The sequence below is a fragment of the Leptodactylus fuscus genome, chromosome 5 (assembly GCF_031893055.1).
Source record: "Leptodactylus fuscus isolate aLepFus1 chromosome 5, aLepFus1.hap2, whole genome shotgun sequence".
NCBI classification, from domain to species: domain Eukaryota; kingdom Metazoa; phylum Chordata; class Amphibia; order Anura; family Leptodactylidae; genus Leptodactylus; species Leptodactylus fuscus.
This window is the reverse complement of record NC_134269.1, coordinates 213,376,224-213,393,414: the sequence shown is the minus strand read 5'-3', so window position 1 is coordinate 213,393,414 and position 17,191 is coordinate 213,376,224. Positions and strand designations below refer to the sequence as shown.

The following is a 17,191-nucleotide window of genomic DNA, read 5'->3' as shown; positions in this document are numbered from 1 at the left end:
ACATTATAAATTAGATGTTTGCCATGCACAGGAGACGAAGTAACGGGAGCGCAGATTATATGTGACTCATCAATACACTGCAGATACACCGGGACGGGCGGATGGCGAGGCAACTCCTACGTGGAGAACGCCACGCATTAAAAGGATTGCAATAAAATACAAATTAAATGGAACAAGGAGATGGCACCGAGTTATTTCCGTTATATTAAGTTTCATATTCTCTCCTTATCCCCCCCGCCCATACGATCCAGATCCAGAAAAAGTATTGCTGTCAATTGGCCAATGTGGAATAAAGCTGTGAGAGATTTACATGGTCAGTGGAAAGGGACCTGCGGTGATCGAGGACCTGGATGATCGGGGATCGATGGGTAAAGGAGGAGGAGGAGTCAAAGAGAAGAAGAGACTGCTAAAATGGTACAGAGAGAAATGAGAGCGTTATATATAGAGAGGTGGACAATACTATGTAGAGAGCAATGGAGAGTACTATGAAGGAATTGATAGAGGGAACTATGCAGAGAGCGATGGAGAGTACTATGAAGGGATTGATAGAGAGAACTATGCAGAGAGCGATGGAGAGTACTATGAAGGGATTGATAGAGAGAACTATGCAGAGAGCGATGGAGAGTACTATGAAGGGATTGATAGAGAGAACTATGCAGAGAGCGATGGAGAGTACTATGAAGGAATTGCTAGAGAGAACTATGCAGAGAGCGATGGAGAGTACTATGAAGGGATTGCTAGAGAGAACTATGCAGAGAGCGATGGAGAGTACTATGAAGGAATTGATAGAGAGAACTATGCTGAGACACAGGGAAGCAAAGAGATAGGAGAACTCAAAGAGACACACAATAGACATGGCCACCCTTAACTTAGTTCACAAATGGTTAAGGACTCCAATTTGTCATGAATACCATTCAATATAATATTGCGACATACTAGCAAAACCCTTGACAGATAGCAATAGACAACACAACCACTGGGTGGCTGCAAATAGACATATATAACATATTACTTTGTGATACGACATTGAATATCATGTTGCCTTGAAAAGCTGATCATCTTCTAATCATATAGACAGCCAGCCAGGAGGATTTCCTGCACCAAACCTCCACTCCCATAACCACAGAACAAGACAAATAACATCTTTACCTGTGGAACAAGACGGACTTGACCAGCGTGACCACATCTCGGCTGGCGTTATAACCCGCGCACACTATGGCAACGTGAATGGTCTGTAACAGAACAGACATATAGTCAGTGAATATGAGGAAATGGGGCCAACTTCATTTTCTGAGACAATAATAATAATAATATACAATATAATAATATTATATCAGCCCGCAGCCACCACTAGAGGGGGCTCACTGCATACTGTGTATACATTGAACTCTAATAACTCTGTATGCATGGTCAATATGGATGATGATATCCTTGTGGTCATCCCAAAACCCTAAATTTTCTCAAAATAGATCGTTGACTCCATCCTAGGACTGTATTACATGGGATAAACTTGTTTAATAGATATTTTCCAGGGAAATTAAACCTTTCTTGAGTCACAGGCTGGTCCATGACCCCGGTCCGGGAGCTGAAATCTCACAAAACCTATTAAAAAATACGATTTATCTCCCTAAGACTAAAGGGATTTATCGTATATTGAAAAATTCATCTTTTTCAGACTGGACTTCCTGACAATCATTCAGTATAATGACATTTCACATATATCCCTCCCCCTCCCCCGCGCCCTCTCAACCAGCTCCTCAGTTATCTTAGCTCGGCCTTTTGTGATACATTTGGTTATTGATTCAGAAAGGAGTAAATATCATGTAGAAGAAGATGGATCGGAGACTGTCATATAAAAAATACAATAAAATCACGAGGAAGATTTATGTGTCTTTACTTTTATTTGCCCCATAAAATACTGGTAGGTTAAAATAAATAAATAAATAAAACAATATAAAAAAATTGTGGGGGGGGGGGGTAAAACTGGTAAGTAAATATTAAAAAAATAAAATAAAAAAATGGTAAAATAAGTATTTTTGTTATTAAAACATAATAATTATCATTTCATACAATTTAGAATTTTTTTTACACATGTGAAATATTTTTTTTTTATTATTCAAGATTGCCTAATTTGTGAATTATATTTGAGTTCGTAACTTTCTAATTTGTAAAAATTTTAAAAGGATCCTATCATTAAAACATTATTTTCTGGGTACCACGTAGGAATAACCTTAAGAAAGGCTATTCTTCTCCTACCTTTAGATGTCTTCTCTGCGCTGCCGCTCCGTAGAAATACTGGTTTTCACCGGTATGCAAATGAGTTCTCTCGCAGCACTGGGGGTGGTCCCTAGCGCTCAAACAGCACTGGGGGCGTACCCATTGCTGTGAGAGAACTCTCCATCTTCTTCAGGAACAGGTCTTCTTGCTTCTTCTTCCGGGGGTGGCTTCAAACTTCTAGGCCTCGGGCCTAGGGCAAAGCCGACTGCGCATGCCCGCCGGCCACAAGAAAATGGCCACTTACACAGTATTGGCTGGCGGGCACGCGCAGTCGGTTGCCCGAGGCCTAGAAGTTTAAAGCCACTGCCGGAAGAAGATGCGTGAAGAGGCCGTTCCTGAAGAAGATGGAGGCAGCGCTGGAGAGTTCTCTCGCAGATTTGGCGACGCCCCCAGTGCTGTATGAGCTCTGGGGACCGCCCCCAGTGCTGCGAGAGAACTCATTTGCATAGCGACAAAAAACGGATTATATTCCAAACGGTGGCGCAGAGAAGACATCTAAAGGTAGGAGAAGAATAGCCTTTCTTAAGGCTATTCCTACGTGGTACCCAGAAAAAAATGAATTTAATGATAGGATCCCATTTAAGGAAATTTTTAGGAAGTTTTTAAAATAGAAAATATTTTTTTTTCACTTTAACAATTTAAATTTTTGTATTTTTCTACAAACTCATATAAATTTATTTATGTTTTTACTTTAATTGTTTTTTTTTTGTTTTTTTTAAAGAACATGAAATAATTCTGTAACTGCTTAAGAAATATTCTGTTGAAAGTAAAAAAAATAATGACAATGACATAACCAATCTATTTTTTTTTTTTTGAAAATGGATTTTATTGTAAAAATGGCCAAAGGGCACCTGTAATAGAAGGCGTATATTGTACAAACAGAAATCCACCTAATGGCTGGGGCCTGCGCGCTCTCCGGGGGCAGACGTCGGGGTGACAGTTATTGTGACTGCAAATCACGGACGGAATCACATTTGCGCTACAGACAATTCCATTCCACTAAATGACGGCCTAAAATCCCTCTAGAGGCGCAGCTGCAGCTAATCAGCCATGGAAATACACAAAAAACACAGCGCGGCCGGCGCCAGGAAGTGCCTGAAGGTTCACAATCTCAGTGTGACAAAAAACGTCTATTTCTGGGAAACTCACATCCAAGCCGGGAGGCGTAATTGGGTTCTGGAAGGCCGAGAAATTCGGTTGAACCCCATTATTCTAACATGGACTCCCTGACTGAGAAAATGAAGTTCACCGCAACGCTGGACCATAATCACGTCATTCTCAATCTCACCGGGGGGCACTTATTTATTGACTTTACATACAGAAAATGTATCTGGCTACCCTGGAAACCCAACCAACACTTTCAAATTACTGCCAAAACTTGGGATATGAGAATAAACAGTCAGCGTGACCTGGATAGCATATTAGCTGCCGAGCCTGATATATCATCTTATACCGATATATGTGTACTCCATGGCTGCCAACAGAGACAACAGAGTATTTCCAGCTCATAAATTGTGTTGTTCAAAGCTAAGGCTGGGATCACATCTGTGTTGTAGTCTCTGTCGCCGAGATCGACGAAAATCAGTGGAGAAAAAAGTCCTGCCTGGACTATGTACAAGAATATAACTCCTATAATACTGCCCCCTATGTACAAGAATATAACTACTATAATACTGCCCCTATGTACAAGAATATAACTACTATAATACTGCCCCTATGTACAAGAATATAACTACTATAATACTGCTCCTATGTACAAGAATATATCTACTATAATACTACTCCTATGTACAAGAATATAACTACTATAATACTGCCCCCTATGTACAAGAATATAACTACTATAATACTGCTCCTATGTACAAGAATATAACTACTATAATACTGCCCCCTATGTACAAGAATATAACTACTATAATACTACCTCCTATGTACAAGAATATAACTACTATAATACTGTCCCTATGTACAAGAATATAACTACTATAATACTGCCCCCTATGTACAAGAATATAACTACTATAATACTGCTCCTATGTACAAGAATATATCTACTATAATACTACTCCTATGTACAAGAATATAACTACTATAATACTGCCCCCTATGTACAAGAATATAACTACTATAATACTGCTCCTATGTACAAGAATATAACTACTATAATACTGCTCCTATGTACCAGAATATAACTACTATAATACTACCTCCTATGTACAAGAATATAACTACTATAATACTGCCCCCTATGTACAAGAATATAAATACTATAATACTGCCCCTATGTACAAGAATATAACTACTATAATATTACCTCCTATGTACAAGAATATAACTACTATAATACTGCTCCTATGTACAAGAATATAACTACTATAATACTGCTCCTATGTACCAGAATATAACTACTATAATACTACCTCCTATGTACAAGAATATAACTACTATAATACTGCCCCCTATGTACAAGAATATAACTACTATAATACAGCCCCTATGTACAAGAATATAACTACTATAATACTACTCCTATGTACAAGAATATAACTACTATAATACTACCTCCTATGTACAAGAATATAACTACTATAATACTGCCCCTATGTACAAGAATATAACTACTATAATACTGCCCCTATGTACAAGAATATAACTACTATAATACTACTCCTATGTACAAGAATATAACTACTATAATACTGCTCCTATGTACAAGAATATAACTACTATAATACTACCTCCTATGTACAAGAATAGAACTACTATAATACTGCCCCCTATGTACAAGAATATAACTACTATAATACTGCCCCCTATGTACAAGAATATAACTACTATAATACTGCTCCTATGTACAAGAATATAACTACTATAATACTACTCCTATGTACAAGAATATAACTACTATAATACTGCCCCTATGTACAAGAATATAACTACTATAATACTACCCCTATGTACAAGAATATAACTACTATAATACTGCTCCTATGTACAAGAATATAACTACTATAATACTACTCCTATGTACAAGAATATAACTGCTATAATACTACTCCTATGTACAAGAATATAACTACTATAATACTGCTCCTATGTACAAGAATATAACTACTATAATACTACTCCTATGTCCAAGAATATAACTACTATAATACTGCTCCTATGTACAAGAATATAACTGCTATAATACTACTCCTATGTACAAAAATATAACTACTATAATACTGCTCCTATGTACAAGAATATAACTACTATAATACTACTCCTATGTCCAAGAATATAACTACTATAATACTGCTCCTATGTACAAGAATATAACTGCTATAATACTACTCCTATGTACAAAAATATAACTACTATAATACTGCTCCTATGTACAAAAATATAACTACTATAATACTACTCATATGTACAAGAATATAACTACTATAATACTGCCTCCAATGTACAGGAATATAGCTACTATAATACTGCTCCTATGTGCAAGAATATAACTACTATAATACTACTCCTATGTACAAAAATATAACTACTATAATACTACTCCTATGTACAAGAATATAACTACTATAATACTACCTCCTATGTACAGGAATATAACTACTATAATACTGCTCCTATGTGCAAGAATATAACTACTATAATACTACTCCTATGTACAAGAATATAACTACTATAATACTGCTCCTATGTACAAGAATATACCTATTATAATACTACTCCTATGTACAAGAATATAACTACTATAATACTGCTCCTATGTACAAGAATATAACTACTATAATACTACCTCCTATGTACAAGAATATAGCTACTATAATACTACCTCCTATGTACAAGAATATAACTACTATAATACTGCCTCCTATGTACAAGAATATAACTACTATAATACTACCTCCTATGTACAAGAATATAACTACTATAATACTGCTCCTATGTACAAGAATATAACTACTATAATACTACTCCCATGTACAAGAATATAACTGCTATAATACTGATCCTATGTACAAGAATATAACTACTATAATACTGCCCCCTATGTACAAGAATATAAACTGCTATAATACTGCTCCTATGTACAAGAATATAACTACTATAATACTGCTCCTATGTACAAGAATATAACTACTATAATACTGCCCCCTATGTACAAGAATATAACTACTATAATACTACATCCAATGTACAAGAATATAACTACTATAATACTGCTCCTATGTACAAGAATATAACTACTATAATACTGCTCCTATGTACAAGAATATAACTACTATAATACTGCCCCCTATGTACAAGAATATAACTACTATAATACTACCCCTATGTACAAGAATATAACTACTATAATACTGCTCCTATGTACAAGAATATAACTACTATAATACTGCTCCTATGTACAAGAATATAACTACTATAATACTACATCCAATGTACAAGAATATAACTACTATAATACTGCCATCTATGTACAAGAATATAACTACTATAATACTACTCCTATGTACAAGAATATAACTACTATAATACTACTGCTATGTACAAGAATATAACTACTATAATACTGCTCCTATGTACAAGAATATAACTACTATAATACTACTCCTATGTACAAGAATATAACTACTATAATACTGCTCCTATGTACAAGAATATAACTACTATAATACTACCTCCTATGTACAAGAATATAACTACTAGAATTCTGCCTCTATGTAACTCATCTTCACTAATCCATGTGTCTCCCATCATGGACTCACTTCTGCTCGGATGGTAACAGTCATACTTTACCGTAGCAGTCATGGCGGCTCGGAGGCGTTCTCCAGCTGTTTAGTGGCCCACTTGAGACAGCTTTGTTCAAACTATTTTAATTGCGGTATAATACAATTATGGCGCTAAGCAGTTATAACCCTACTATGGCGTTCAGTTGGTAGATGAGATAGTTTCACATCCCCATAATGCGCTAAACTAAAAGCGAATGTGAATTACGCCATTTACATAATGATTATGGGTGAAAATAAAGGAAAATACTGAAGGTGGTATAAATGAAGTGAGGAGGGGGCGCCACGTGACGATATCCAGTGCAGTAAGTGTGAGGAGCAGAATATTAACCCCCTTTCTGCTGGAGAGGGATACAATACTATATGGCCTCCATGGGGGCTTTCAATCTGTCAGTACTTTTGTCACTGAGTATTTGCAAGCCAAGGCGAGATAACCAGAAGATCAGTAAACAGGACAAGGTGCTGAAAGGTCTGAGAACACAGAGCCTGGAATACTAAAGTAATCACAGGCAAGTGATAGATCTCAATGATAGGCTTATATACCCTGCCTCAGCTCAGGATTGGACAATGAGGCAGCATTCTGATTGGTTCTGGATCACAAAGCTCTATCTGGTTGAGCAAACCCAGCCAAAGTTTGACTCGTAGACATGTCAAAGTAATGGCCATGGGTGGTGCTGCACGGATCTGGCTTACAGATATGCCCCCCTTCCCTATAAGGATGGGTCCCAATGATTTTTATGTACACACCTGTACTGTCTTTATGAACTATATGGCGGTATTATTTCAGAACTACTTTCCATTCTTCTCCTGCTAAGGATCCAGATGAGCATATGTTTTCCCAACATGGAAGACTGCATGTTTTTGAGCCGACCATGCGTGGTGGTCAAGGGATGAAGCAAATTACCGTAAGATCTCTGACCAATGGTGCTGAAGACAGTCAGCATGTTGGGCTCAAGGTCAAGGAGGTGTATCATGTAGGACAACGATATATGGACCCTTATATTGGGAGTTTCAAACCTTCTCCATCATATACGCTACTATTATAATGGAGCATCAGTCATTGCCACATCTTGTACCCACGTGTACATTTCCTTGGGCACAGTGCTGTAGTTTTGTCACCAGCTTCAACTATTCCTTAATTTATTCACCAAACCACCGAGCGCCAACTGTGCTACCTCAGGCCTGAAGCAAGATGGATGCTTTCCCAGCAGCTGCATGCTTTCTATAAACTCAGTCATAAAAAGTATGTACCCCCCCTCCTGTTAGAAGTGCAGGATTGTGCTGCCATACTGTTCAGGTGCAAACACCAGGACATACCGTATACAACGCCAAGATCCAGATGCAGAGATAATTACTGTTGACTCATCATTACCCTGCACGAGACATGGATGAAATCGCGTTGGAATCGGTGGTTTAGGAAAACCTTTTACACTGTGGCGAGTGAGAGAGTCTTAAAGGGGTTTTACAAAACTCCATGTTCAAAGTGAAGAACTATCGGGCTCGGGTATCTTTTCATTACTCTTGCCCTTACTGCTACCTTGGCCAGTTGCTGTTTTGGACTGAGTTGTAGTACCAGACACAGCCACAGTTATATATATGGCACTGTGGTGGTGTAAACAATGTTGATCGTTTCATTAAACCCGCCATACTGTGGATCACCAATGGTCTCTAAGGTCAGAGCCCCACTAGTCAAATATGTGTGGCCTATTTTTACAAGGCTAGGATATCAGTGTATAGATTAGTTAATAGAGGAAGACTTTTCTTAAGGTTCCTCAACTCTTGACCATATTTAAAGGGAGTGTCACCAGATTCCAGCATATCAATCCAGCTCTGCAGATAGATAGGTTAGGATCATACGAATCAAACAGTGTTTCCCCCTTGTGAATCGGTGCCTCTGTTGCCGAGATATCCCCCTTCTTTGTAATATGTAAATGAGCTCCTCGAAGAAGCGAGGGCGCCGCCATTGCCCCAAAGAAGTCTACTGTATAATGACAAAAACAGCAATATCTCAGCAATGGAGGCACCGATTCACAAGGGGAAAACACTGTTTGATTCAGAGGACCATAACCTATCTACCTGTGGGGTCGGGTTGAGAAGCTGGGTTCTACTGACAGACTCCCTTTAAGCCATTTATAAAGAATGTCTCTTTATTTTGGAGGACTCGACAGATACAACGCAGTGATTTGAATGGACATTGTGTAATACTTCATTTCTCCAGTGGTGGCGCTGCAGAGAAGTAGAATATTTACAGTTAGGGTTCTCCACAGATTGATCAGCTCTGTTTTCCTGATTCGGAGTTCCAAAATCTAAATTAAGCGAGTTAATTCTAATCCCCTATCCACAGAATAGGATATAACTGTATGACCACTAGGGGTCCGACCACTGGGTCCATAGGATCATGAGAAAGAAGAAAGCCTCGGTGCACAGGCGTGACCACCAATGCATTGACTACTATGGAACTGATGGGGTAACCTAAGCCACGGAATGGACTAGTGGTCCCTACTGTTTTTGTGATTGGGGGACCCCCAGCGATCAGACACCGATCCTTATACATAAGGGATAAGTGTTTTTACCTGCAGCTACCACTAGATGGAAACGGTGTCCAATGGTGGACCCGCATAAAAAAACGTATCGTTTTGCAAAAACTTTCGGCTCCCCTAAAAGCCGGAGATCTACCGAAACCTCTGCCGAAGCAGCGAGACGTAGCACTAACCAAAGGCGAAGGATTATAATGAATGTGCCTGATATGATGTATGACACGCTCCATATAAACTATAACATTTGTTTATTAATGAATCAACCATTATATATAATTAGCATAATTACCGCCATCAGTTATGGATTTCAGCCTTTAATTGGGGTTACGTCCCAAAACGTCTGCCTGTCTCTCGCTATAATAGAGTCTATTCATAGCCCGGAACGTTCCAAGAGTTGTCGAATGATACAGTCATACAATATTGTCTTAGTGTTGGTATTTTATTATCATGTACATGTTTCGGCAAGGGTTAACCTAGGCTTTTTGGCTTCATCTTAAGTAAAAAATAAAGCAACTTGGAATACGGTTTCATATAGTATATAATATCCTACACCGGTGCGGAGCTATGTGTCTCCATGGTTGTAGACTACAAACAAATTACATACGTAGTCTGATCCTGCACTAATGTGTTGCTTCACTCTATCTACACTCCCACCCGAATGGAAACCTAATCCGCAAAAAAAAAAAAAGTGTTTGCCTTAGGAAACCCGCGGACCCCACAGAGTAAAATGGGTCCGTGTGGTTTATGCACAAAAAATGCGGCCCCATGTGCCCCCATACAGTAAAATGCTGCTACACAGTCACCATAACAGTATATGTCCACACATTATAATGTTCCCCTCCAAATGCCCCACAGTATGAAGTCCCTTTTCTGGTGCTCCAGTTTAAACTTGGGGAAACAAGAGGGGAATATTAAACAGTGGGGGTAGTTGGAGGGGGACAATAAATTGGTGGCAGCTGGAGTGGGACATTAAACCGTGGGGGTAGCTGGAGGGGAACATTAAACCGTGGGGGTAGCTGGAGGGGGACAATAAACCGTGGGGGTAGCTGGAGGGGGACATTAAACGGGGAGCAAATAGAGGCAGACATGTCGCCCTCCTGCTACTCCTATGGATTAATGTCTCCTTCCAACTTGCTCCCAGTTTAATGTCACCCTTCATCTGCCCCAGTTTAATGTTCCTCTTCATCTCCCCCAGTATAATGCCCCCTCCCTCTGTGCCCACTTTAATGCCCCCTTCATCTGTCCCCAGTTTAATGCCCCCCAACTTCTATCCCCAGTTTAAAGCCTCTCCTTCATTTGCCCCAATTTAATGTCCCCCATTCATTTGCTCCCAGTGTAATCCCCCCTTGATCTGCCACCAGTTTAATGTCCCCCCTTCATCTGCCTCCAGTTTAATGTCCCACTTCATCTCCCCCCATTTTAATGCCCCCCTCATCTTCCACCAGTTTAATGTCCCCCTTCATCTGCCCACATATTAAGGCCCCCTCATCTTCTACCAGTTTAATGTCTCCCTTCATCTGCCCCCATGTTAATGCCCCCCTCATCTTCCACCAGTTTAATGTACCCCCTCCATTTGCCCCCACAGTTACCATAACAAAAACACTGATACTCACCTCTCCTCGCTTCCCTGTTGCTCTGTAGAATTCTATTCTCTCCGAGTGCTCAGGGAGCTGCAGGCGCGATGTGAATGACATCATCACATCGCGCCTACAGCTCCTGGGACTGGAGTACACAAGGATGTGCGTCACACACAATGGTAAAGCAGGACCTGTTTGCAGATAGCTCCTGTCTCATCGTTGTATTTAACTCATCTGTGTCCGGAGAGGATGCAGCTGAGTTGATACCAGGACATACCTCCTGCCGAACTGGGACAGCACCTGACATCCAGGACTGTCCCGCTGAATCCGGGTTGGTTGGGAGGTATGCTCTTGTACTGTCTGTAGGGGGCAGTGAGGGTAACATGGGGAGACTCTGACTACAGAGAGTTGCTTTGTAGTCTGGCGTGCTATATCGAACTTTGACCCTAATGATAATGATAAAATATTAATGACTTAATCGGCACAAAATGTTGGATCTAAAACATCTTAATTGTTACCCAAATGAATGTTGGTTGGGAGATTTACGGCCGGTTTATGGTCAGCTTCAGCTAAAATATTGTAAAGTAAAATGCATTGATTTCCTCCTGTAATTCCCCATTAATTAGTCTCAGAAGAGCGGAGGGAAGACTTCGGGGGCCGCCCATCCCGCCGAGGAAAACGGATCCCAGTCATCTCAGTGATAATTTCCTCCTCATCAGCTGGTGAACTGTTTATCGGCACATAAGGTATTTTCCTATTACCCGACATTAATTAGGCCTCCGGAGTGCGAGCGATACGGCCAGGAACGCCCAGTCACTCGCTGCAATAAATGGATCTCTGTGGAATAAATTAATTACTTATTATCACCTAGCATTAATTACCCCCCGAGGGAATGACGAATGTAAACTGAGATATTGGGACTGGATTCATCCTTCACTGTCCTCACTGACTACAGGATGATTTACATAGACTACTATCTCCACCGGGCTATGTGGTTGGTGGACCCTGCTGAAGGTAGTAGGACTAATCCCAGGTATTTCAAGGCCTCCTTAAAGGGGTTGTCCGGGCTTATTTCTTTTATAGCCTATCCTCAGCAGATAGTTCAGTCAGTAGTCTCACGGCCCCGTCCCTTTACTGCAGATCATCTCCCATTGAAGTCAAAGTGAGATAAACTGCAGTGAAGGGGCCAGGCTGGTATACAGTGGACAGAGTAGACTTATCCTGTACTGATCCTGAGTTACATCCTGTATTATACTCCAGAGCTGCGCTCACTATTCTGCTGGTACAGTCACTGTGTACATACATTACATTACTTATCCTGTATTATACTCCAGAGCTGCGCTCACTATTCTGCTGGTGCAGTCACTGTGTACATACATTACATTACTTATCCTGTATTATACTCCAGAGCCTCACTCACTATTCTGCTGGTACAGTCACTGTGTACATACATTACATTACTTATCCTGTATTATACTCCAGAGCTGCACTCACTATTCTGCTGGTGCAGTCACTGTGTACATACATTACATTACTTATCCTGTATTATACTCCAGAGCTGCGCTCACTATTCTGCTGGTACAGTCACTGTGTACATACATTACATTACTTATCCTGTATTATACTCCAGAGCTGCGCTCACTATTCTGCTGGTGCAGTCACTGTGCACATACATTACATTACTTATCCTGTATTATACTCCAGAGCTGCGCTCACTATTCTGCTGGTGCAGTCACTGTGTACATACATTACATTACTTATCTTGTATTATACTCCAGAGCTGCGCTCACTATTCTGCTGGTACAGTCACTGTGTACATACATTACATTACTTATCCTGTATTATACTCCAGAGCTGTGCTCACTATTCTGCTGGTGCAGACACTGTGTACATACATTACATTACTTATCCTGTATTATACTTTAGAGCTGCGCTCACTATTCTGCTGGTACAGTCACTGTGTACATACATTACATTACTTATCCTGTATTATACTCCAGAGCTGCGCTCACTATTCTGCTGGTACAGTCACTGTGTACATACATTACATTACTTATCCTGTAATGATCCTGAGTTATATCCTGTGTTATACTCCAGAGCTGCGCTCACTATTCTGCAGGTATAGTCACTGTGTACATAAATTACATTACTTATCCTGTATTATACTCCAGAGCTGCGCTCACTATTCTGCTGGTGCAGTCACTGTGTACATACATTACATTACTTATCCTGTATTATACTCCAGAGCTGCGCTCACTATTCTGCTGGTGCAGTCACTGTGTACATACATTACATTACTTATCCTGTATTATACTCCAGAGCTGCGCTCACTATTCTGCTGGTGCAGTCACTGTGTACATACATTACATTACTTATCCTGTATTATTTCCAGAGCTGTGCTCACTATTCTGCTGGTGCAGTCACTGTGTACATACATTACATTACTTATCCTGTATTATACCCCAGAGCTGCGCTCACTATTCTGCTGGTACAGTCACTGTGTACATACATTACATTACTTATCCTGTATTATACTCCAGAGCTGCGCTCACTATTCTGCTGGTACAGTCACTGTGTACATACATTACATTACTTATCCTGTATTATACTCCAGAGCTGTGCTCACTATTCTGCTGGTGCAGTCACTGTGTACATACATTACATTACTTATCCTGTATTATACTCCAGAGCCTCACTCACTATTCTGCTGGTACAGTCACTGTGTACATACATTACATTACTTATCCTGTATTATACTCCAGAGCTGCACTCACTATTCTGCTGGTGCAGTCACTGTGTACATACATTACATTACTTATCCTGTATTATACTCCAGAGCTGCGCTCACTATTCTGCTGGTACAGTCACTGTGTACATACATTACATTACTTATCCTGTATTATACTCCAGAGCTGCGCTCACTATTCTGCTGGTGCAGTCACTGTGCACATACATTACATTACTTATCCTGTATTATACTCCAGAGCTGCGCTCACTATTCTGCTGGTGCAGTCACTGTGTACATACATTACATTACTTATCTTGTATTATACTCCAGAGCTGCGCTCACTATTCTGCTGGTGCAGTCACTGTGCACATACATTACATTACTTATCCTGTATTATACTCCAGAGCTGCGCTCACTATTCTGCTGGTACAGTCACTGTGTACATACATTACATTACTTATCCTGTATTATACTCCAGAGCTGTGCTCACTATTCTGCTGGTGCAGACACTGTGTACATACATTACATTACTTATCCTGTATTATACTTTAGAGCTGCGCTCACTATTCTGCTGGTACAGTCACTGTGTACATACATTACATTACTTATCCTGTATTATACTCCAGAGCTGCGCTCACTATTCTGCTGGTACAGTCACTGTGTACATACATTACATTACTTATCCTGTAATGATCCTGAGTTATATCCTGTGTTATACTCCAGAGCTGCGCTCACTATTCTGCAGGTATAGTCACTGTGTACATAAATTACATTACTTATCCTGTATTATACTCCAGAGCTGCGCTCACTATTCTGCTGGTGCAGTCACTGTGTACATACATTACATTACTTATCCTGTATTATACTCCAGAGCTGCGCTCACTATTCTGCTGGTGCAGTCACTGTGTACATACATTACATTACTTATCCTGTATTATACTCCAGAGCTGCGCTCACTATTCTGCTGGTGCAGTCACTGTGTACATACATTACATTACTTATCCTGTATTATTTCCAGAGCTGTGCTCACTATTCTGCTGGTGCAGTCACTGTGTACATACATTACATTACTTATCCTGTATTATACCCCAGAGCTGCGCTCACTATTCTGCTGGTACAGTCACTGTGTACATACATTACATTACTTATCCTGTATTATACTCCAGAGCTGCGCTCACTATTCTGCTGGTACAGTCACTGTGTACATACATTACATTACTTATCCTGTATTATACTCCAGAGCTGCGCTCACTATTCTGCAGGTACAGTCACTGTGTACATACATTACATTACTTATTCTGTATTATACTCCAGAGCTGTGCTCACTATTCTGCTGGTGCAGACACTGTGTACATACATTACATTACTTATTCTGTATTATACTCCAGAGCTGTGCTCACTATTCTGCTGGTGCAGTCACTGTGTACATACATTACATTACTTATCCTGTATTATACTCCAGAGCTGCGCTCACTATTCTGCTGGTGCAGTCACTGTGTACATACATTACATTACTTATCCTGTATTATACCCCAGAGCTGCGCTCACTATTCTGCAGGTACAGTCACTGTGTACATACATTACATTACTTATCCTGTATTATACTCCAGAGCTGCGCTCACTATTCTGCTGGTACAGTCACTGTGTACATACCTTACATTACTTATCCTGTATTATACTCCAGAGCTGCGCTCACTATTCTGCTGGTACAGTCACTGTGTACATACATTACATTACTTATCCTGTATTATACTCCAGAGCTGCGCTCACTATTCTGCTGGTACAGTCACTGTGTACATACATTACATTACTTATCCTGTATTATACTCCAGAGCTGCGCTCACTATTCTGCTGGTACAGTCACTGTGTACATACATTACATTACTTATCCTGTATTATACTCCAGAGCTGCGCTCACTATTCTGCTGGTGCAGTCACTGTGTACATACATTACATTACTTATCCTGTATTATACCCCAGAGCTGCGCTCACTATTCTGCTGGTACAGTCACTGTGTACATACATTACATTACTTATCCTGTATTATACTCCAGAGCTGCGCTCACTATTCTGCTGGTACAGTCACTGTGTACATACCTTACATTACTTATCCTGTATTATACTCCAGAGCTGCGCTCACTATTCTGCAGGTATAGTCACTGTGTACATACATTACATTATTCATTCTGGACCTCAGTGTCCAAGAGTCCATAGTGGTCTCAGTTACACCTCCGAATCCGAGTTCTTCATTGGTCATAAGTTTTTGAAATCTGCTGGAGAAGGGCCGACGCTCCGCACACCTCCCGCTCTGTCTGTTCTCCTAATGTAATGATTATTTCGGTGGTGGAGGTGCCAGGCGACACCCGGGTGGTTTGAGCCAGAATCACGGCTAATGCATCGAGTGGAGATTTGTGCTCAGTCTCTGGGAATCCAGCGGCTTATTTTTTGTCTTGCTGCTTTATTGATTATGTGTTTTATTATTTAACAGGAGAAGGCCGGCCCGGCCACGTTATAACTTCTCCGAAAGCCATTAAGACTTCTTAAGTATAGGACGAAATATAAGAAGGGGGAACGAAAGGTTTTATCTGGATTTTGCTTTATTCAATTTGCTAATGTTGTTTTTCTAGCCTTTAAAGCACTTCAATGGCGGCCTGGGGTTTGTATGATGCAAATACTCGGCTTTGACACAAGAGACGTGGTAGGAATTAAGGCTCTGAAATCTGCCAAAGATGGGGGGAGGTTGGACTTACGGAGTATATTCAAAAATATTCGGCAAACTATTGTTTTGCTTGGGTTTCTAGGTTGTCTTTGGCTATCATCTAATGGAGGGTCAGTGGTTGGTGTCTTCATGGGCCTTATGGGACTAGTGAAGAACATACGATGGCCCAGTTTTGTTTGTCCCCATCAGATGCCCGTTCAAGGAAAAAATGAGCAGAACGTGGTAATTTCGGAAAGACTGGTCACCTTTCTAAAGTGTATGGGGACCTTCCAACTCTCATGTTGAAATTTACATGGCATTCTCATGGCATGTTGAAATTTACATGGCATTCTCATGGCATGTTGAAATTTACATGGCATTCTCATGGCATGTTGAAATTTACATGGCATTCTCATGGCATGTTGAAATTTACATGGCATTCTCATGGCATGTTGAAATTTACATGGCATTCTCATGGCATGTTGAAATTTACATGGCATTCTCATGGCATGTTGAAATTTACATGGCATTCTCATTGCATGTTGAAATTTACATGGCATTCTCATGGTATGTTGAAATTTACATGG

General features: G+C 40.2%; 1 protein-coding gene across 3 annotated transcripts in view; it reads right to left on the bottom strand.

Annotated features, from left to right (window-relative positions):
- Positions 1-17,191, bottom strand: part of LARGE1 (LARGE xylosyl- and glucuronyltransferase 1) — a 273,247-nt gene that overhangs the window by 111,852 nt on the left and 144,204 nt on the right. For all 3 annotated transcript variants that reach the window (XM_075275348.1, XM_075275349.1, XM_075275350.1), the window contains one exon: positions 1,150-1,232. In XM_075275348.1, coding sequence (XP_075131449.1) covers positions 1,150-1,232 — 83 coding nt within the window. The remainder of the gene's footprint in view (positions 1-1,149; positions 1,233-17,191) is intronic.